Genomic DNA, 18,663 nt, shown 5'->3' on the forward strand with positions numbered 1-18,663 from the left:
AGTGTTGGGAAACGGTGATGTCAGCTGCAGTGTGAGGTCAGATGGAATAAAGGCTTTGTTGGAGAAATCTCTGGCTCAATGCAGCTCAAGGCCTCACCCAAACTGGCAGGAAATGAGCTCGTGCTGAAAGACTGTTGTTTGCAGGGGAGGAGCCACTGAATCATGTCATAATCCACAAATCAACTGTGAGGATTGATAGAGGAGTTGATGTGAGGCCACACGGGGGATGCTGCGCTCTTTACACTTTAACATTGGCTTAGGATTGCAGTCACTGCATTTACATGTGCGGTTTGCGTTTGCTATATATTTGAAATAATGTGAAATGGACACCTATAATGAAATATTTAATTATTCTGTATAATTTTTTATTTGAAATATGAAGTTATTATTATGTTTTTATTGATCCTGCTGCAAAGTAGCCACTAGCTGCTAATATGGCAATTTGAACCTTTTAGAAAATAAGTGTATACATACAGGTGTATGTTACCCAATTCACCTATAGGTGAATTGGGTAAGCTAAATTGTCAGTAGTGTATTTGCATGAATGAGTGTTTATGGATGTTTCCCAGTGATGGGTTGTAGCTGGAAGGGCATCCGCTGCACAAAAAAACATATGCTGGATAAGTTGGTGGTTCATTCCGCTGTGGCGACCCCAGATTAATAAAGGGTCTAAGCTGAAAAGGGAATGAATGAATAATAAAATGATAACATCACTTGTGAAGTAAATCTAGAGTAACTGAGAATGTTTTAATATTTTCCATAGCTCTATATTGCATTTCTTGTCATCCTTTTGGATATTACAGATATTTTGACTTTTTTTTTTCTACAAACTTTTGATTCATACATGCATATGCTAACTGTGTTATGCAAATTAATTCTAGTCTAATAATGACAATACATCTTAATTTTCATAATGCATACAAAATGTGAAAATTACCAAATAAATTTCTTCAAAATATCCAAAACAAAATTGCTAACCCCCCACACAATTGACTCGTAAAGTAAAAGTGTGAATTCACACCGTAGTTTCCGAGCCTCTTGACATCATAACCTTTCCCCTTCTTAAAGCACGTACTGGTTTTTAGCACCTGTCGACCTGTGTGCCTATTTAACCTATTTATGTTTTCCCCCGTCTACCCGCAGTCCTGAAATACATGCAGTTCATGGAGGACTATTCAGAGCCGCTGCCTTCCGTTTTCTACCAGACGCCCCAAAGTGAAAGCATTTATGAGCAGCGCAATAGGAAGCGTTTTCAGGAAGTATACGGCCTCAGCGACTCCTTCAGCAGCAGTGATGACACCCTTCCTCCTCCAGCACTGCCCCCAAAACAAAGACAACTGGTGAGAGCTCAATCACTTATATTCACACCTGCCCTCAATGTTGATGCAATGTTTATTTTCTAGTTACAGACAGTGTTGCTTATGGCTAGGGCTGCCGCGATTGGTCGATATAATCAACTGAGTCGACCGCAATAAATCAGGGTGTCCGCAGGGTCTTAAAGGTCCCATGAAATGCTTGTTTGCATGTTTGACGTAATCTCAACTGAAACACGAAGAGAGGGTGGGACATAGTGTAGCTCCTCCCCCATTTTGTTTTATCACCGCTCTGCCAGTGAGAGTGGTTGAATAGAGCGCATCAAATGTGAAGCGTCTTGAAGGGGGCGGGGCATGTCAGATGCTGAAGTATGAGTTGACGTGAATACAACCATTGATCCATTTAGGCGGAAGTAACAAACTGCAAGCTTTACATGTTTATTTCGGTTTAGAGGTAATTCGGTTTAGAGAAATTTAAGGCCCCTTAAAAAATTTTAAATGTTATTTTGCAAGGTATTCAATTTTGTAAAGTGTATTCTGTAGCCTGTGATGAAATTCTGATAGATTTGAAATCACGCTGCTTTGTTTACTGCAGTAACCAAGGCAACACTGTTATTCCTGCTGTTATAAGCGCCACCTTTGGGATTAGCATTTTTATTCAGTATATAAATAATGTTTTAGTTTAGTGCAGGTTTATGTAGCATTATTTCACAAAACAGATTGTTTTTACATCATAATTTTAAATTACTAAATTTTTCAATTATGATGATGGTGAAAGTGCAATTGTTGCTTAACCATGTGAAAGAGTAGATATTATACAAAATAGTCACTACTCATTTTATTTTACTTTTTTCTGGTCTCTGAAATTCTGAAATATGGAATTAGCCAATTTCTAGTAAAAAAAAACTGCAGTCGTACATGAAAAACTAAAGATCAGTGCATCAGTGTCATTATAGATGAATGTAGGACTGGGCTATATTGCAAAAAAAATTATCACGAAATCATGTTTCATATCATTCGATATCGATAATTATTGAATATTTTTAACAGTACATTTAGAAATATTAGGATTTTTTTTGTTACACCACTTTATTTTAATTTACCAACATTACTAAGGCAAATAGTTTTATTAGTCAAAAACTAAAATATTTAAACAAAATATCTGATCTCTTTATAATTAGATAAACATTAGTGTTAAAGAGACTCTTAAACTTGATTTAAAAAAAGTTACAAAGTGTGTGCAATTGTAAAGCGTAAATACTGAGCAATCAAAGCAAACTTTAAGATGTGAAAAATAATGATACAGTAAAACTCTGTCAACAACACAAATTATTATCATAAAATCTGCGCTTTCAAGTAAAGGAATCGACCATCATTATTCAAATACATGCTGCAACAATACAAATTGTGAAGTTGTATGACGATATTACCCCCTATCCTAAAACAATCTTTCTAATGGGCTGCTGGCTGGGATGCACAGGAAAAGAAACCAAAAAGCCACTCTGGCGACAACCTTACATTATTTTTTATGTACCCTCTCTTCACTGCTGCTATACAGCACTCATTTTTGCATGTGTTATTATTCTGACATGAAGTGACAAGCGCACGCGTGGATTCCTTGACCACTTACAATGGACTTTTTTCACGCTTCCCTGGCGTCTCGTAACTAGGCAACCATCAAGTGTTTTCTCAGAGGATGACATTGAACAAACCATTGCTATGGTTTCGATACAAGTTTAGGGAGAAAAGTAACAACCGCTGCAGTGTTTGGATGCGCTGTGTTTGTCTGAGGTAGTTAGGCTGCCTTTACTGAAATGTGTATATTCTATACAAAGTGTGAAGCAGATTGATTTGTTCTACTCGCACTCGCGGCATTCAGAAAGGTTGAGATGTTTTCAACTAGGTGCGGCTGGAAAATGTGCGGTTCAGGTGTGTGCCAATTGCACAACATGTGTGCGTTGCTCCCATGTGCGTGTCGTGCAAGTGGCACGCCTCCATTGGAAATGACAAACTGACACCCTCAGCTTATTGGCATTGCTTCCAGGGCGCACAATCAGCAGCCACATTTAATAAAACTACAGCGCTTCATGCCGAAAATACATACCAAATCTTTTTTTATTGATATTGACAATGATGTTCAGTCAATAAATATCGATACCGATTTTATGGCCCAGTCCTAGATAAATATGTTGAGTTGTAATAAATGGGAGTCTAAAGTTTCATTAATTGATTTAAAGGAGTTTGTTAAAGCCCTACATATAGCTTTTTTTACAGGTCTAATTGTGTTGTTGTATTTCTCTTCTGAAACTTTCATAGAGGTAGTCAGCTTGTTCTTCTTTCACTTCCTCTGAATTCTGTTGCTTTGAAAAGAAGTTATCACAAGCTAAAAGTCTTTAGATGTGCTTTCTTACAATCAGTATTTAGTAAATATACTGTAAGTTAAATTGTCCCCATTGTAAAACCTAAAGTGGCGATGATGTCTTAAAATGTATGGAAAGATTCTTAAAAAAGCTTAAAATGTATTGAATTACATTCTCTGATTACTCTATATACTAGTGTTGTCACAATACTGGAATTCGGTACCAATCGGTACTGTAATTTTAAAAACGTCCATTTCCTGCTAACATTTGAGCGCTGTTGAGCATGTTCTTAAATAGCGCTGATTTGTCATTGTGTTCACATGCTCAACAGAAATGACTGTGATTTGCTGTGAAAGTCATCAGTTCACCAAACACACCGCTGTTTACTGAGTGTAAACACAGGTACAGGAACACTAGATCATTTTAAAGCAGTGAAGATCAGTCAATTCATCAGCTGATTGCTCGTATATCCGCTCAGAAACAGACCAGCTGATCTTCGCAGCTTTAAAAGGATCCAGAGTCCCTGTATCTGTAGTCAGTCAGTCATTTCTGTTGAGCATGTAAACACACTGGGAAATCAGCAGTCAAGGAATGTGCTCAACTGCGCTCAAAAGTTATTATCGATTGGTACCGAATTCCCCTATCGTGACAACACTAGTATATACCCTGATATTTTTAATCAACTTATTATATATATATTATTCTAACTTGACCTTCATTATTCAAATATTAATATTAATAATAATACAGTTTTGAACCTATTATCAAAATAAAAATCTTGATTTATAAAAGAAATATCAGTTTAGGATACAATGTGTTTAACATTGGCTATTGCACATGTTGTACATTTGTGTTCAAAAGCCAATGCAAGGAATATCACATGCATTTATATAGCGCAGTTCACAAACGCTGGTAATGTTAACAACTTAATTAAAAGCCTCTGTGCAAAATTAAACCAGTGTGGCTCTTTTTTTGTTTCCTCCATAATAAATATTGGAGGCGTCAGAGTGCGCAGGAGACACACAAGCGATGTCTTGTGTTCGGAGTCAGATATAAAGATGTCTGGGATCACAAACGTGAGACCGTTGTAAGAGAGATTCCCACAAATTCACATTAACGACCGACTTTCCTTCCTATTTCATAAAGTGCTTTAGTTTTTTTTTTTTTATGTGTTGTTTTGGCGTTTGCATGAAGTGTTTTTTTTTTTCTTGTGCTATATTAAAGAACTTTTCATTGTGTAGCTAGCTGCATAAACGACCTAAAGAACATGTGAATATAAAGTACTGCCATTCAGAATAAGAATATGCTTAAGCCTACACTTAGAGGTTTGTTTATATTACTATTATTATTTTACTCTTAATTTTACATCTTGTCTACTTGTCTACAAATCTACATGTGTTCTTTTTCAAGGTACAGTGCATCCAGAAAGTATTCATAGCGCTTTTTCCACATTTTTTATTTTTATTTTACAGCCTTATTCCAAAATGGATTAAATTAATTTATTTACTTAAAATTCTACACACAATACCCCATAATGACAATCTGATTTTTTTTAATTGTTGCAAATTTATTAAAAATAAAAAAACTGAAAAATCACATGTACATAAGTATTTACAGCCTTTGCTCAATACTTTGTTGATGCACTTTTGGCAGCAATTACAGCCTCAAGTCTTTTTAAATATGATGCCACAAGCTTGGCACACATGTCTTTGGGAATTTTTGCCCATTCCTCTTTGCAGTACCTCTCAAGCTCTATCATGATGGGTGGGAGGGGACGGTGTACGGACATTTCAGATCTCTTCAAAGAATTTCTATAGGATTTAGGTCTGGGCTCTGGCTGGGCCACTCAAAGACATTCACTTAGTTGTTGTGAAGCCACTTTATTGATATTTTAGCGGTTATTGATCAACTCCCTGACTAAGGCCCTTTTCCCGGCCAACTCTAGTAAGAGTCCTGATGGTTCCAAACATCTTCCACTTACGGATGATGGAGGCTACTGTGCTCATTGAAACTTTCAGAGCAGCTAAATATTTTCTGTAACATTCCCCAGCCCTGTGCCTTGAGACAATCCTGTCTCTGAAGTCTCCAGATAATTCCTTTGTCTTCATGCTTGGTTTGTGCTTTGACATGCACTGTCAACCCTGGGACCTTATATAGACAGGTGTATGCCTTTTCAAATCATGTCTAATCAACTGAATTTACCACAGATGAACTCCAGTTAAGCTGCTGAAACATCTCAAGAATGATCAGAATGTACCTGAGCTCAATTTAGAGCTTCACGGCAAAGGCTGTGAATACTTATGTACATGTGATTTTTTTTATTTATTTATTTATTTTTTTTTAATAAATTTGAACAATTTCAAAAAAATCTTTTTTCAAATTGTCATTATGGGGTACTGTGTGTAGATTTTTGAGGAAATAAATTAATCTATTTTGGAATAAGGCACATAAACAAATGTGGAAAGTGGAAGTGAAGCGCTATGAAGACTTTCCGGATGCACTGCACACTACACATGTCAAAATTGCAAGTTAAATGAACTGATTTTAAATTTCTCAAATTATGGATATAAAAATGTAAAATTATATATTTTTTGTTCATATTGAATCATATCACTCATTTAGATTAGTCAAATAATCAATAAATTATCAATAGATTAATCAATATACAGTTGAAGTCATAATTAATATCCCTCATGTTACATTATATTTAAAAAAATATATATTTTTATATTTATGTTTAATGAACAGAAAATGTTTTTCAACATTTCTAAACATAATAGTTTTAATAACTCATTTCTAATAACTGATTTCTTTTATCTTTGCCATGATGACAGTAAATAATATTTTACCAGATATTTTTTAGGATACTAGTATTCAGGTTAAAGTGACATTTAAAAGCTTAATTAGGTTTATTAGGCAAGTTATTGTATAACAGTGGTTTGTTCTGTAGACAATTAAAAATATATATTGCTTAAGGGGGCTAATAATATTGACCTTAAAATGTTTTTTTTTTTTTCAAAACAAAGACAAAAGAAACAGAACCTACTGCAAAAAAACAAATATTATAGAACATACTGTGAAAATGGCTTTAATCTGTTAAGAAATATTTGAAAAGAATAAATACTGCACAGGAGGGCTAATAATTTTGCGCTCAACTGTATACATAGTTATTAGTGGCAGCTCTACTTAGGGCACAGTATTCATTCTCTGATGGTCGACTGAAGTTTAAGTGTTGCCTCGGGCGATCGGTGTCATGCTGTGCCAGTAAAAGCTAATCTTACTTCATCTTTCTCGTCATTGTGTGTTGTGTGGACATGTCTGATATTTATTCAGCTAAAAAGTATCTAACAAAGTGGAGATGTGAACTCAAATTCAGAAAAAAAAGAAAGGATGTGAAATCATTATGTAACGTCCTTGAAATGTGCTATTTCTGTTTGGAGCAGCTTTAGCTGTGCAGATTAGAAACAAGCAAATGAAGATTGTTTTTTTTTTTTAAGCAGAGTCCCTGGTCAATTTTCTGACACATTTCAAAACAAAAGCTTGCTTTGTTTTTAGTGATCCTGTAATGCAGTTTTGCTGAGTTATGAATTATATAATATAGGATGAGAATTTTTTTATGCATCAAATGAATAATGAAATGCAAAAAGGTCCCAGAGTCAAATCAGAAAAAAAAAGTTAAGCATCCATGAGAAAATGCTGTAAGACATCTAATTTAACATGTAAAAATAGAATTTACATAACCAGTTCATAGTCACACAAGTATTGAGGTTACAAAAAAGTAAAGTGACTATTTAATTGTTAAAATGTTAGAGGATGAACCTCATAAGTTTTAAAATTTTTGTTGGCTAAAAAAAAATGTATATAGATGTAAATATTAGATATAAAATACAACAAATATTAAAAGAATTATTATGAGTATAGGATTTATAGCAATTAGATAAATTTAGGTGTGTTTGTGTATTCTAATTAATATTATTTGAATATTATTATTATTAATATTATTATTATTACAGTTTTTCTCAGTGGCTTTGGTGCATTTCTCACAACACTATTTACATTTGCACAACAGTTCATACATTTCTCAAAACAATTAGTACAAACTGCAAAACCTGGTTGATAACCTGCAAAAGTGTGTCACTTGCTCAAAATGGATAGCTCATTCCTCAAAAGCAAGTATTCATGTCAATAAGAGTGTCAGTGTCATCAAGATGACAAGTCCTGACACCACTGTTCATGAACAAGATAGTCAAATGGCTTTGTCATGTTTTCATTATGACAGTTTACTCTGTACATTTTTCCAATGCAAAAAATCAGATTTTAGTGACACTTTCTGAAAATGCTCAAGACAGCGCTATATACTATTTACACAGTCATTTGAAAACTACAGTAAAGTTGGACATCACTGAATTTAGGGAGGTATTTGAGTACAAGACACTGAATATGCATGTTTCACATTTTTACCGCATATTATTTTTACAATTCTAATTTATTCACAGCATTGTGCAAAAGAATAAACACACCCTTATTTACAACTAACATAAACTTCCTTTGGGTAGAGCTGTGCACAACTGTAAACAAAATTGCAGTACATATTGGAACTGAACCTATAACATGCACAGGTCTGTAAATCATTCATGAAATTGTTCAATTTAGAAGACATTTTCTGGAAAAAAAAGATTTAAATTTTTTAAATAAAATGTGCTTGACAGATTTTGACAACTACTTCACCATTTGTGTATGTAATGACTTAAGTAATGAAAGGAGGACTATTAGTTTTATATGGAATGACTATTCAGCATTCACAAGTTTAGTTAAATTTGACTGACATGACATGAGCAAATGATAATGTTATAATACAGCAGAGAGTTGTATGAAAGCAGTTGATGCATGTCTAAAAGCATTTGCAATGTGTTGTAAGGAATGAGAAACTGCTACTATGATGTGAACATATGACTAATTGTTTAGAGAAATGCATTAACTGTTGCACAAATGTAAATAGTGTTGTGAAAAATGCACCAAAGCCACTGAGAAAACTGCAATACTATTATTATTATTTATTTTTTAAACTTAAGGTTTGAAGACAGGAAATATTTTATTGACTTTTTGTCTTTTGTTTTTCTGCAAATAAATTCTCATTTTCTTATTTTACATTTTGAATATATGTTACCAGTAGTTTATGTAAGGGATAATCAACGGCTTGCTGTGCGTTAAAGGATTTTAATGCACAACATGGAGGCCTCCTTGAAGATAACGCACACCCTCCAGCAAATCAGAATCAAGAATTTCAACAGACCATGGAAAAAAACACAAATAGTAAATTTACTCAACATGTGCACCCAATAATGGCATATTCAGAGAATTAATAATACATTTAAATTGTTCTCAATTTTTTAGATAGATAGATACAGTAGATTGATTGATTGATTTCAGTGCTGTTTCTACATGTTGTGTTGCTCTGTCTTTTGTTCTCATTTCTGTCTTGCTAACCCATCTACCTCATTTCATCTGACTTGGTTTCCATTGTTTTTTTCCTCTCATTCCACGTGACTGAGCTGGAGGATTCACAGAGGTCTGTTGATAAGTGTATTGTGCTCAGGTACTCGGGTATTAAGTAGCCCTATGTGCTAGTATCTATATTACACACACATTTAGCCATTTAATTGTGCTTTTAGTCTTAGTAAGTTCCTGCTTTTGTTCCCACACTCTGATTTGCAAGTACAAGCAGCTGCCAGGCTAAAAGCAGAAACGTTACTCTCTCATTATTTTACACCTTCACTGTACAACTCTTTCACTTGACACTTTTTTCCTGCTTTACAGTAGCCTTAATTCTGAGTCTAAGTAGACATCACATTTAACAGTGAAAATAAGGTCCATTTAGGGCTCAAGGGTCGTTTTTTTTAAAACATCAAGTCTGTCCCTTCAAGATTTTTTCCAGATCTTTTTTTTTTGTTCATGAAGGACTCTACAGTATGGAAATAAAACTTAAAAAACAGTGACCCTTTACCACAAAACTAATCCATTGTTTGGAAATCAAGTTTTATACATCATCTGAAATCTGAATAAATAATTTTTCCATGATGTTTGTTAGGATTGGAACATATTAGGCTGAGATACAACATGTTTGAAAATCTGGAATATAAAATACTTAATATTAAGAAAATCGCATTTAAAGTTGAACAAATTAAGTTCTTAGCAATGCATGTTACTAATTAAACATTAAGTTTTGATATATTTACAGTAGGAAATTTACCAAATGTCTTTATAGAAGATGATATTTAATTATTAATCTAATGATTTTTTTGATATGATCATTTTGACTACAATGTTTTAGAATTCTTTGCAATTCTAAAACTATAGTTGAATTGGGTAAGCTAAAATTGTCTGTAGTGTATGTGTGTGACTGAGTGTGTATGGATGTTTCCCAGTGATGGGTTGCAGCTGGAAGGGCATCCGCTGCGTATAACATACACTGGAAAAGTTGGCGGTTCATTCCGCAGTGGTGACCCCAGATTAATAAAGGGACAAAGCTGAAAAGAAAATGAATGATTACTAAAGATATTATTTAGGGATTTAGATAAATAAATTACTATTTATATGCATTTCATCTAGTATCCTATTGTCAATTTTTTTTTATTTTACCATTATTTAACTAGGAAGTCTCATTGAGATTTAAAATCTATTTTACAAGTAAGACCTGGCCAAGCTAACAGTCATGCAGTAAAACAATTTTAAAATACATAAACACCACATAAAATCTCATATGAAATGCAATGATGAGTATACGGGATTTTGCATTTTTAATAAAACGTAGTGAAACATGATATACAGAATCAAGTATTGTAAGAATAGAAGATGCCACTTGCATGTATAATATATTACCATAATCAAGCACAGATAAAAAAAAAGGTAGCTTCTACAAGTTACTTTTTAGCATTAAAAGCAAAATTAGATTTATTTCTAAAATAAAAGCCAAGCTTCAGTTTCAGCTAATCAGATTAGCAATGTGAACATTAAATAAAAGCTTGTCATCAATCCAGATACCCAAGTATTTGTAAGCAGTTATATAACATTACGTGTTATTATTTCTTCTTGATAGATAGATAGATAGATAGATAGATAGATAGATAGATAGATAGATAGATAGATAGATAGATTGATTGATTGATTGATTGATTGATTTTAGCTTTTGAAAACACCCTAAATAATACCAAATGGCTACTCTTCAACATAGGCTCATTCTGAAAATGTAGCCCTATATACATTTCTGGAGATTGCGAATTATGTAGTCAGAAGCACATATGGCTGCATTTCATTTGTAAAATGAACGCTACAGGGCAGTGTGACGCCGTTCCTTTTCGCGCTGACCGCTTACCTCCGTGTTGATGGCTTTCCTTCTGTTACCAGTTTGTCTAGTATTGCGCCATGTACGTCGATGGACTTGAGATGCAGAGAGAAATTGATCACGATGACGGGGTTTGAGTCAGGTGAGGAACGGTTCCAGAAAGCGGGTAAAGAAAAAAACAAAATCCAAAAAATAAAATAAACAAGTAAATAACAGGGTGAGAATGTGGTAAAATCTGAAAACTTGGTAAAAATCAGGCGAGGGCTTTTCTTTTTCTGGATTGCTTTTTAAAATCGTTGGTTGGGTTTAGGGAAGCGGGTGGGTGGGTCAGTCGGTGCTTTCGAAAACACTATTGGTTGGGTTTAGGGAAGGAGGAGGGTGGGTCAGTTGATCGGTCAGTCAGTCAGTCAACAGAGTTCTCTGGTGGATTTACGCAAGAACAGCAGGGGCGAATGGCACTCGCGAGATAAATTTGAGATCTCAAAAAGCATACATAGCGGCCTCTGGTGGATTCGCAAAAACAAAAACTGCAAAAAAACGTAGCTCCTGGGACATATTTGGTGCTCTCCAGAAATGTATATAGAGGTACTTTTTCAGAATGAGCCTGGGTTGCTATTTTTGCTAAGTAGACACTGAGCTATTTTCTTTCTCTCTGTATTATCATTATGTATCATTCGAGTCATTTAAAGTCTGATGTATCAAGTATAATAATAATAAAACAGTATGGCATGTTTTTGTCCAGATTAAAATACGATCAATTCAGTTCACACAATGCATCTGGCTACATAAAATCTCCAGCAGTGTTGCTTTGCTTGATTTTGCTGTCAATTGTGCAATCATAGCATCATAAAATCCTGGAGGGACTGATTTGAATTGAATATGCCAGTTTCTTGGTCTGTTTCTCCATTCAGCTCACATCTGCACCGTGCATGATGAATCTCTGGCCTCTTTTCTCTCTTCCTTCCTCCGCTCTCCTCTTTCCTCCTAGGCTTCCTCACACTCTGCGTCTCCTTCCTCCTCCTCTTCCTCGTCTCTGTCTTGTCAGCTGCAGCAGTGTGTGTCTGGGCCCGGGCCCGGTGAGACAGAGTCCGCCCTCAGCCTTTCTGCATCTAACTCCTCTCTGAACCGCCAGGGCTCTCTGCCTGTCCCTACGGTGAGTCCCTGCTGCCTTTCCACTATCTAACATGTTTATTCCTCACCTTTTAATATCTTCTTTAAAGTCTAATATTCAGTTAACAGCAGAACTTGCAGTGGTGCACAAGAATGTATGATGAGTTTTTTGTTGTTGTTTTTTTAATCAAGGTAAAGAACTGTGAGATAAACTCAGAATAGAGAGTTATACACTTCCAATTTTGAGAAGAAACGTCAGAAATGTGAGATGAAAAATCACAGATTTGAAATTAAAGGCAAAGTTGTGATAAAGGAGGCATTAGCTTTTTATTGTGTGACAAAATTTTAAAAGCTGTTTAAATACAGAATTCAAAAAAAAATAAAACTCACATTTCTTGGGAATAAAAAGGGAATTATGATTTGTAAATTAGCAAGAGTTTAACTTAAATTTAATAATATAAGCTCCTATTTGTAAGGATTTTTTTAAATAAAAGGTCGCAGTTACTTTTTTCTGTAGCTAAAGTAAAAAATAATTGTGCGATGTAAAATTTTTTTATAAAACCTGCAACTGTAAAAAATAAAATTATTCAAAAATTGTTTATAGTTTGTTAAAATGCTTATTTAAAATGCGCTGAAGCAACACAATTCTTGATTTTTTTTAATGATGTCATAAGCACTTCAATAATCACGCTCACCTTATTATCATCAGCTCAAGAAGTTTGTTATTTCAAATATAGACGTGCACACAAGAAAGCGAAACCTACGTGGCACAAGGTAGATTCTGCTCTTCTTCTTAGCTTTGTGGCTGTCCATCAAGACACCGACAAGGTTTGTTTAAGCTTGGAGTGACCATGGCTCATTATACAGTTGAAGTCAGAATTATTAGCCCCCCTGTTTATTTTTTTCCCCAATTTCTGTTTAACAAAGAAAATATTTTTTTTAACACATTTCTAGACATAATAGTTTTAATAACTGATTTATCTTTGCCATGATGACAGTAAATAATATTTGACTAGATATTTGTTCAAGACACTTCTATACAGCTTCAATTGAGATTTAAAGGCTTAACTAGGTTAATTGGGTGAACTAGGCAGATTAGGGTAATTAGGCAAGTTACTGTATAACGATGGTTTGTTCTGTAGACTATTGAAACAATATATATCTTAAAGGGGCTAATAGTATTGACCATAAATAGTTTTTTAAAAAATTAAAAACTGCTTTTATTCTAGCCGAAATAAAACAAATAAGACTTTCTCCAGAAAGGGTACCAAAAGGGTACCCAAAAATGGTATGTTATAGTTCGCTTTTTAGTACCTTTTGACAGTGGAAACGGGCATAAAAGCACACCGAACTGTACTGTACCATACCACTTAGTGGAAACGGGCAATAAAAGTAATGTCCGTCTTCGGTCTTGTGCTTAGGCGAGCTTTGCACTCTACATACTACAAGCGATCCCAACTGAACCGTGCTCTGGACCACCTCTTACAAACGGGCCAAGGCCGGTCAACTGAAACTCACCTGGGCACAATTCAGAGTACTCACACTTGTCAAACGAACTGGGAAATGGGGCTTAAACGCGCCCTGGCACGGTTCAGATAGCCTAGTGTGAGTACTCCCTTAGTTAAAAATTCAGAAACCTTTGTAAAAAAAAAATTAAGATAAAAACTGTGAGGAAAAAAAATGAGATTTGATCTTGCAGTAATTATCAGATGAAGTCACAATTATTTTAGCTAATTTTTAGATTCATTTACATTTAATCATAAAGTCTTTAATGAAACAAGCTTAAACAGAATAGTGTCAAGTAGCTGCCAGCACTGCAGTTTTACTTCTGTAGTTTTTCACATGCTGAGAAGTAGCACTAACATGCAAAGAGTGCTGATTGTCTAATTATTGACCGTGTGTCGCTGCATTTACCCGCGGCTACAAGGGGAAACATGTTGGTAATAGCCCCCATGAATCACAGGTGCCATAGCCTGTAGGCAATGAATAGTTCACAGCCTCAATTAACAGCAGCACTGCCTTGTGAGGGTTCAGTAAATTTTTTTTTTTTTTTCCACACGCCTCTAGAGATCTAAAACTGGAGATCTAAAGAGTCAAAGCCTTGTACCACACAGGGATCCTGCAACTGTGACCTGATGAAAGCTTAGGTTAAACACACATCGTCCCGCAGGGTCTCGTTTGGATCCCCACCGTTAGGTGACTAAGCTGGCTGTTATGATCTTGTGTCGGCTGAGCTCTGTCCTTTTACTGAATAAAGGGAACACTTTTTTTTTATTATTGGGAAAGAGAATACTAAATATAGGTTTGACTAATCACCAAGGACCAGAGTTTCATCTAAAAAGCTTCTTTAAAAGATTTTTTAATAACTGTTTTCTTGTAGCAAAATATATATATGTATCTGTATGTGTGTGTATATATATATGTGTGTATATATATATATGTATGTGTGTGTGTGTATATATATATATGGATGTGTGTGTGTGTGTATATATATATATATGTATGTATGTGTGTGTGTGTGTATATATATATGTATGTGTGTGTGTGTGTATATATATGTATATGTATGTGTGTATATATATATATATATATATATATATATATACATACATATAAACATAATTTTGATAAATGTTATTAGAAAATTAATTCATTAAAATTAAAGCAACAAGTACTTCACATGAAAACAATTGCAATCAAATAATATATTAGTACAAGATCCAGTAAGATAAAAGCTGAAACCCACAATAAATGCAAAAGAAGAAACCCATAACTATAAAATAGTTAGTACTTAATATCCAGTATACATAAAATTGGTAGAAAAGATAAAAAAAATATGTATATAAAAATAAAAAAATATATAAATATATATATATCTTATATATATATAACTCCCTATTACATTTGTCTACACTGGAAGTGCCCAGCTTGTTTTGACAGGAAACAGGCCCGCTCAGTCTGACGTCAATCCACTTGTAATGTAGGCGACTGCTTTTATTATAATTGGAGTAATATAGTTTTATTGCATAATAAAGGTTGCTTCCAGTTTAGACACTTTGTTAGGCTAATAGAAGATATCATCTGCTGGAAGAATTGTTTAATGCAATAGCCCTAAACAAATGTGATCATTTATTGTGATGTTATTTTTAATCCCTTTCTTTTGCTGCAGTGGTAACACTCTCAAGGCCATGGATTACATTGGTTTTGCAACAATTAAGTGTGTTTCTGGCAGACTACACAACATATGTAGTAGACTCACTACAACGCTTATCTTCTTGCCAGGTTTCCAGGCGCCGGTCATGCAGGACTTGCTTTGCAACAAAGTGTCCTTTAATTTCAACCCCGGCAAAAAGCAACAGTGTATTTGAGCTGTTTTTCAGCTGCCTTTTGGCCATCAGCTTTACTCTGACGCCTGCCTGTGCTTGTGCTGTCCTCCCTCTTGTTTTCCTGTAGAGCGAAAGCACTAATGATGAAGGTGGGGAGGGTGAGTACGTCAATCTGTATTCATCCAACCAAGCCAATGGAGATGTGACTCTCTCCAATGGAGTAAGTAACAGCATGTCAGCTGTCGGTGGCCTCACATGCTGCGTTTTGTGCTGTTTGTGACTGTAATGCTTGGCTTTGCTTCATGCAAACTGAATAATTGCTATTTTACTTAACGCTTGCCACCAAGGTGCACTCTGCGAGTGTGAAGAATCAACAAACAAGAAATATCTTGCATGTTAATCTGAGCCTGTCCTAACTAACAGCGTCTGTCAATATTGTTGCGCAAGACAATATTGTTTTATGCTTGGTGGCTTCGACTAGTGAAATGTCATTGGTTCAAAATCCTGCTTTAAATGTTGGATATTAAGTGTCTAGTTGGGCTGAACGATAAATCGAATGCGATTGTTGTCCGCATTTGTCTGTAAAACCACCTCTTTATTCAGAGCTATAGTTCACTGACAAGCTACGCAAGTCAAATCACCTATAATTAATCTGTGATATTGATGGCTGTTTGGGAAGCTTGCCCTTTGTAGTAAATTTTGCTAATGTTAAACCTGAAAGCATGTGCAAATATCACTTATAAAGACGTTTTTACCCAAAAACTCTCTTCATGGCTTCAGCCAAGTGTTTGAAATCAATTCTTCTGTGAAACAATGTGCCTTCTTACACAGAATGAAGAATGCAGCATATTTTATAGTATTCTAAGCCATGGCAAAGTCGTTGTATTGTTACATACTTTATTATCATGAGAATTGTAATAAGAAGAACTCAGATTAACCATATTTTGTCATGGTCATGTGTTTATCAATTCTGTCGAATGAAATGAACGCTACAAATGCTCTAAGGATTTCCCGTAGACTAAGATGCATTATGGGATTACGTAGCGTCCATCAGATGCACCCTTTAGAATCTCGCCGGAAGTAGTAAGTCATCCGGGTATACTCTCGCATAACTTTTTTTTTAATTCTGTGAATTTGGACCTACTTCTCTGCCCGCATACTGTTTTAACCTACTATTTAGTATGGAATTATCCGATTTCTATGGGTATTTCCTGGCTTTCTTTGCGGCATGTTTGGTTGTTCTGTATGACTCCAGAGAGAAAAAGTGCCCTCTTGCCTTCTGGAGGAGATTTACTGTTTATCACCATACTTTTCCTCACATGACATGCAAGACAATCGCAAATGCAATTTTATGTTGATTTATTGTTCAGCCCTAGTGTCTAGTACAGTGGTTTTCAACCTGCGGGCCGTGACAGTATTGCAGTATTGTAAATAAAAATGTCTAGTCCTAATTTGATGTATAATACATTGTTACTTTGTGTTCACTATTGGATTTCATCAATTGGTTTAATAACAGCCCGCTAATGTAAAACCCTTTTTTTTTTACTGAGCACATTGCTGTCAATGGTTCCAGTCCTACAATTATCTGCCAGTTTTGACTGCTTGTCCAAACTAGAGACCTGTGCTTGCTGAAGTTGTTGCAAACGGGACAAGATTTGATTTTCAAATGCTGGTGTGGGAGTTAAAATTGTTCAGGTTCATTTGTTCCCAAACCCCTCCTAAGCTAATCAACGCTGATTTGACCGATGATCATGTCTTTTGTGATTGGTCAACTGCGTTCAGCACAAGATGGAGAGAAATGCCCACCACGGCTATGAAGCAGCAGCCGGAGAGTATGTGAGAGCTCAGTGTGATAAAGCAATGCAGTTAAACACCAGCATATTACTCTACTCTTAACGCTAACCCCAAGTAATAACAACGACACACATTCAGTATTAATTCACTCAGTGGAAAAATAATAATTTAGTCAGATTAAGGTCATAATCAAACTAAACAGAAATTGAATTAAGACAGTATAGGAGTGTGCCTATTTTAAGTGCATTATTGAAGTGCCGTGCAGACATGTAAACTCAGCAAACAAGCTATTACTGTCGAGTTGGATTTTGGCTGCATTTTGCGACAGGATAGTCTATACACACACGGCTGTTTGACACAATTCTCTGGACCTACCGAGTCAGTGAAGGACCACAAGTTTTTTCCCCATACAGCGTGCGGTATCAAATTCCATTAAAGCAACACTCTTCCAGCAGTTCATACTCGCATCCAGTATCTCGTTTGTCACGGGGGCATGCATGAAATGTTCCTGAACAAACGTGAAAGTGCCAAACTGCAAAAATGAACCAACCGAAATTATATGAAACTCCAGAGAAAACGTGAATAGCATGCTGACGCAATGATGTTAATCGAATTATGTGCTATAACATGTAAGAAATGAAGATGGCTCTGCTGTGGAGGTTCAGGCCAAACTAAATAAATTGGGGGTAATATTTAACAAAAATCTAACATTTGACCCCCACGTGCTGACCACTCTAAAGACTTCATTTTTTCAAATTAAAAATATTTCAAGAATCCGCCCCATGCTGTCCTTTTCTGTGGCAGAAAAACTTAATGATACTTACATTTTTTTCCGGTTAGACAACTGCAATGCCTTACTAGCTGGCGTTTCCAAAAGTAACATCAATAAACTACAATATGTTCAAAACTCAGTGGCACATTACTCCTGTTTTGGAATCTCTCCATACCAGTCAGATTCCGTATTGATTTAAAAATCCTCATGCTTGCATACAAGACCCTGCATGGTTTGGCTTCACACTATCTGAACTTTTAACATGGTACTCCCCTTCACGTGACCTCCGTTCCTCTGACTGGGGTCTTTTAACAGTCCCCTCCACTCGTCTGCGTTATATGGGTGACTGGGCTTTCTCATCCCTAACTCCGAGGCTCTGGAACTCACCCTTCTATGACATTAGACACGCTGAATCTTTTAAATTGTTTAAATCATCCTTGAAAACCCACTATTTTACACTCGCCTGCTCATGAGGTGTGCATTCTTGAGTTTTATGTTTCTAGATATTTGAATGTTTTATCAATTTTGAATGTTTTATCTTGAATGATTTAATTTTACCGGTATTCTAAACTGTTTTATTTCTGTATCTTTTTTGTGTAAAGCTTAAAAATTAAGTTTTGAAGGCACTATATAAAAGTGAATTATT

At 35.3% G+C, this 18,663-nt stretch overlaps 1 protein-coding gene across 3 annotated transcripts in view; it reads left to right on the forward strand.

The window, feature by feature from the left end:
• Positions 1 to 18,663, forward strand: part of rapgef1a (Rap guanine nucleotide exchange factor (GEF) 1a) — a 65,588-nt gene that overhangs the window by 26,592 nt on the left and 20,333 nt on the right. The window contains exons 10-12 of one of the 3 annotated variants that reach the window (XM_056463990.1): positions 1,144 to 1,340; positions 12,004 to 12,168; positions 15,579 to 15,671. In XM_056463990.1, coding sequence (XP_056319965.1) covers positions 1,144 to 1,340; positions 12,004 to 12,168; positions 15,579 to 15,671 — 455 coding nt within the window. The remainder of the gene's footprint in view (positions 1 to 1,143; positions 1,341 to 12,003; positions 12,169 to 15,578; positions 15,672 to 18,663) is intronic. The other 2 variants (XM_056463991.1, XM_056463993.1) reach the window with 2 other exon arrangements.

This window comes from Danio aesculapii, chromosome 8 (genome assembly GCF_903798145.1).
Source record: "Danio aesculapii chromosome 8, fDanAes4.1, whole genome shotgun sequence".
Taxonomy (NCBI): domain Eukaryota; kingdom Metazoa; phylum Chordata; class Actinopteri; order Cypriniformes; family Danionidae; genus Danio; species Danio aesculapii.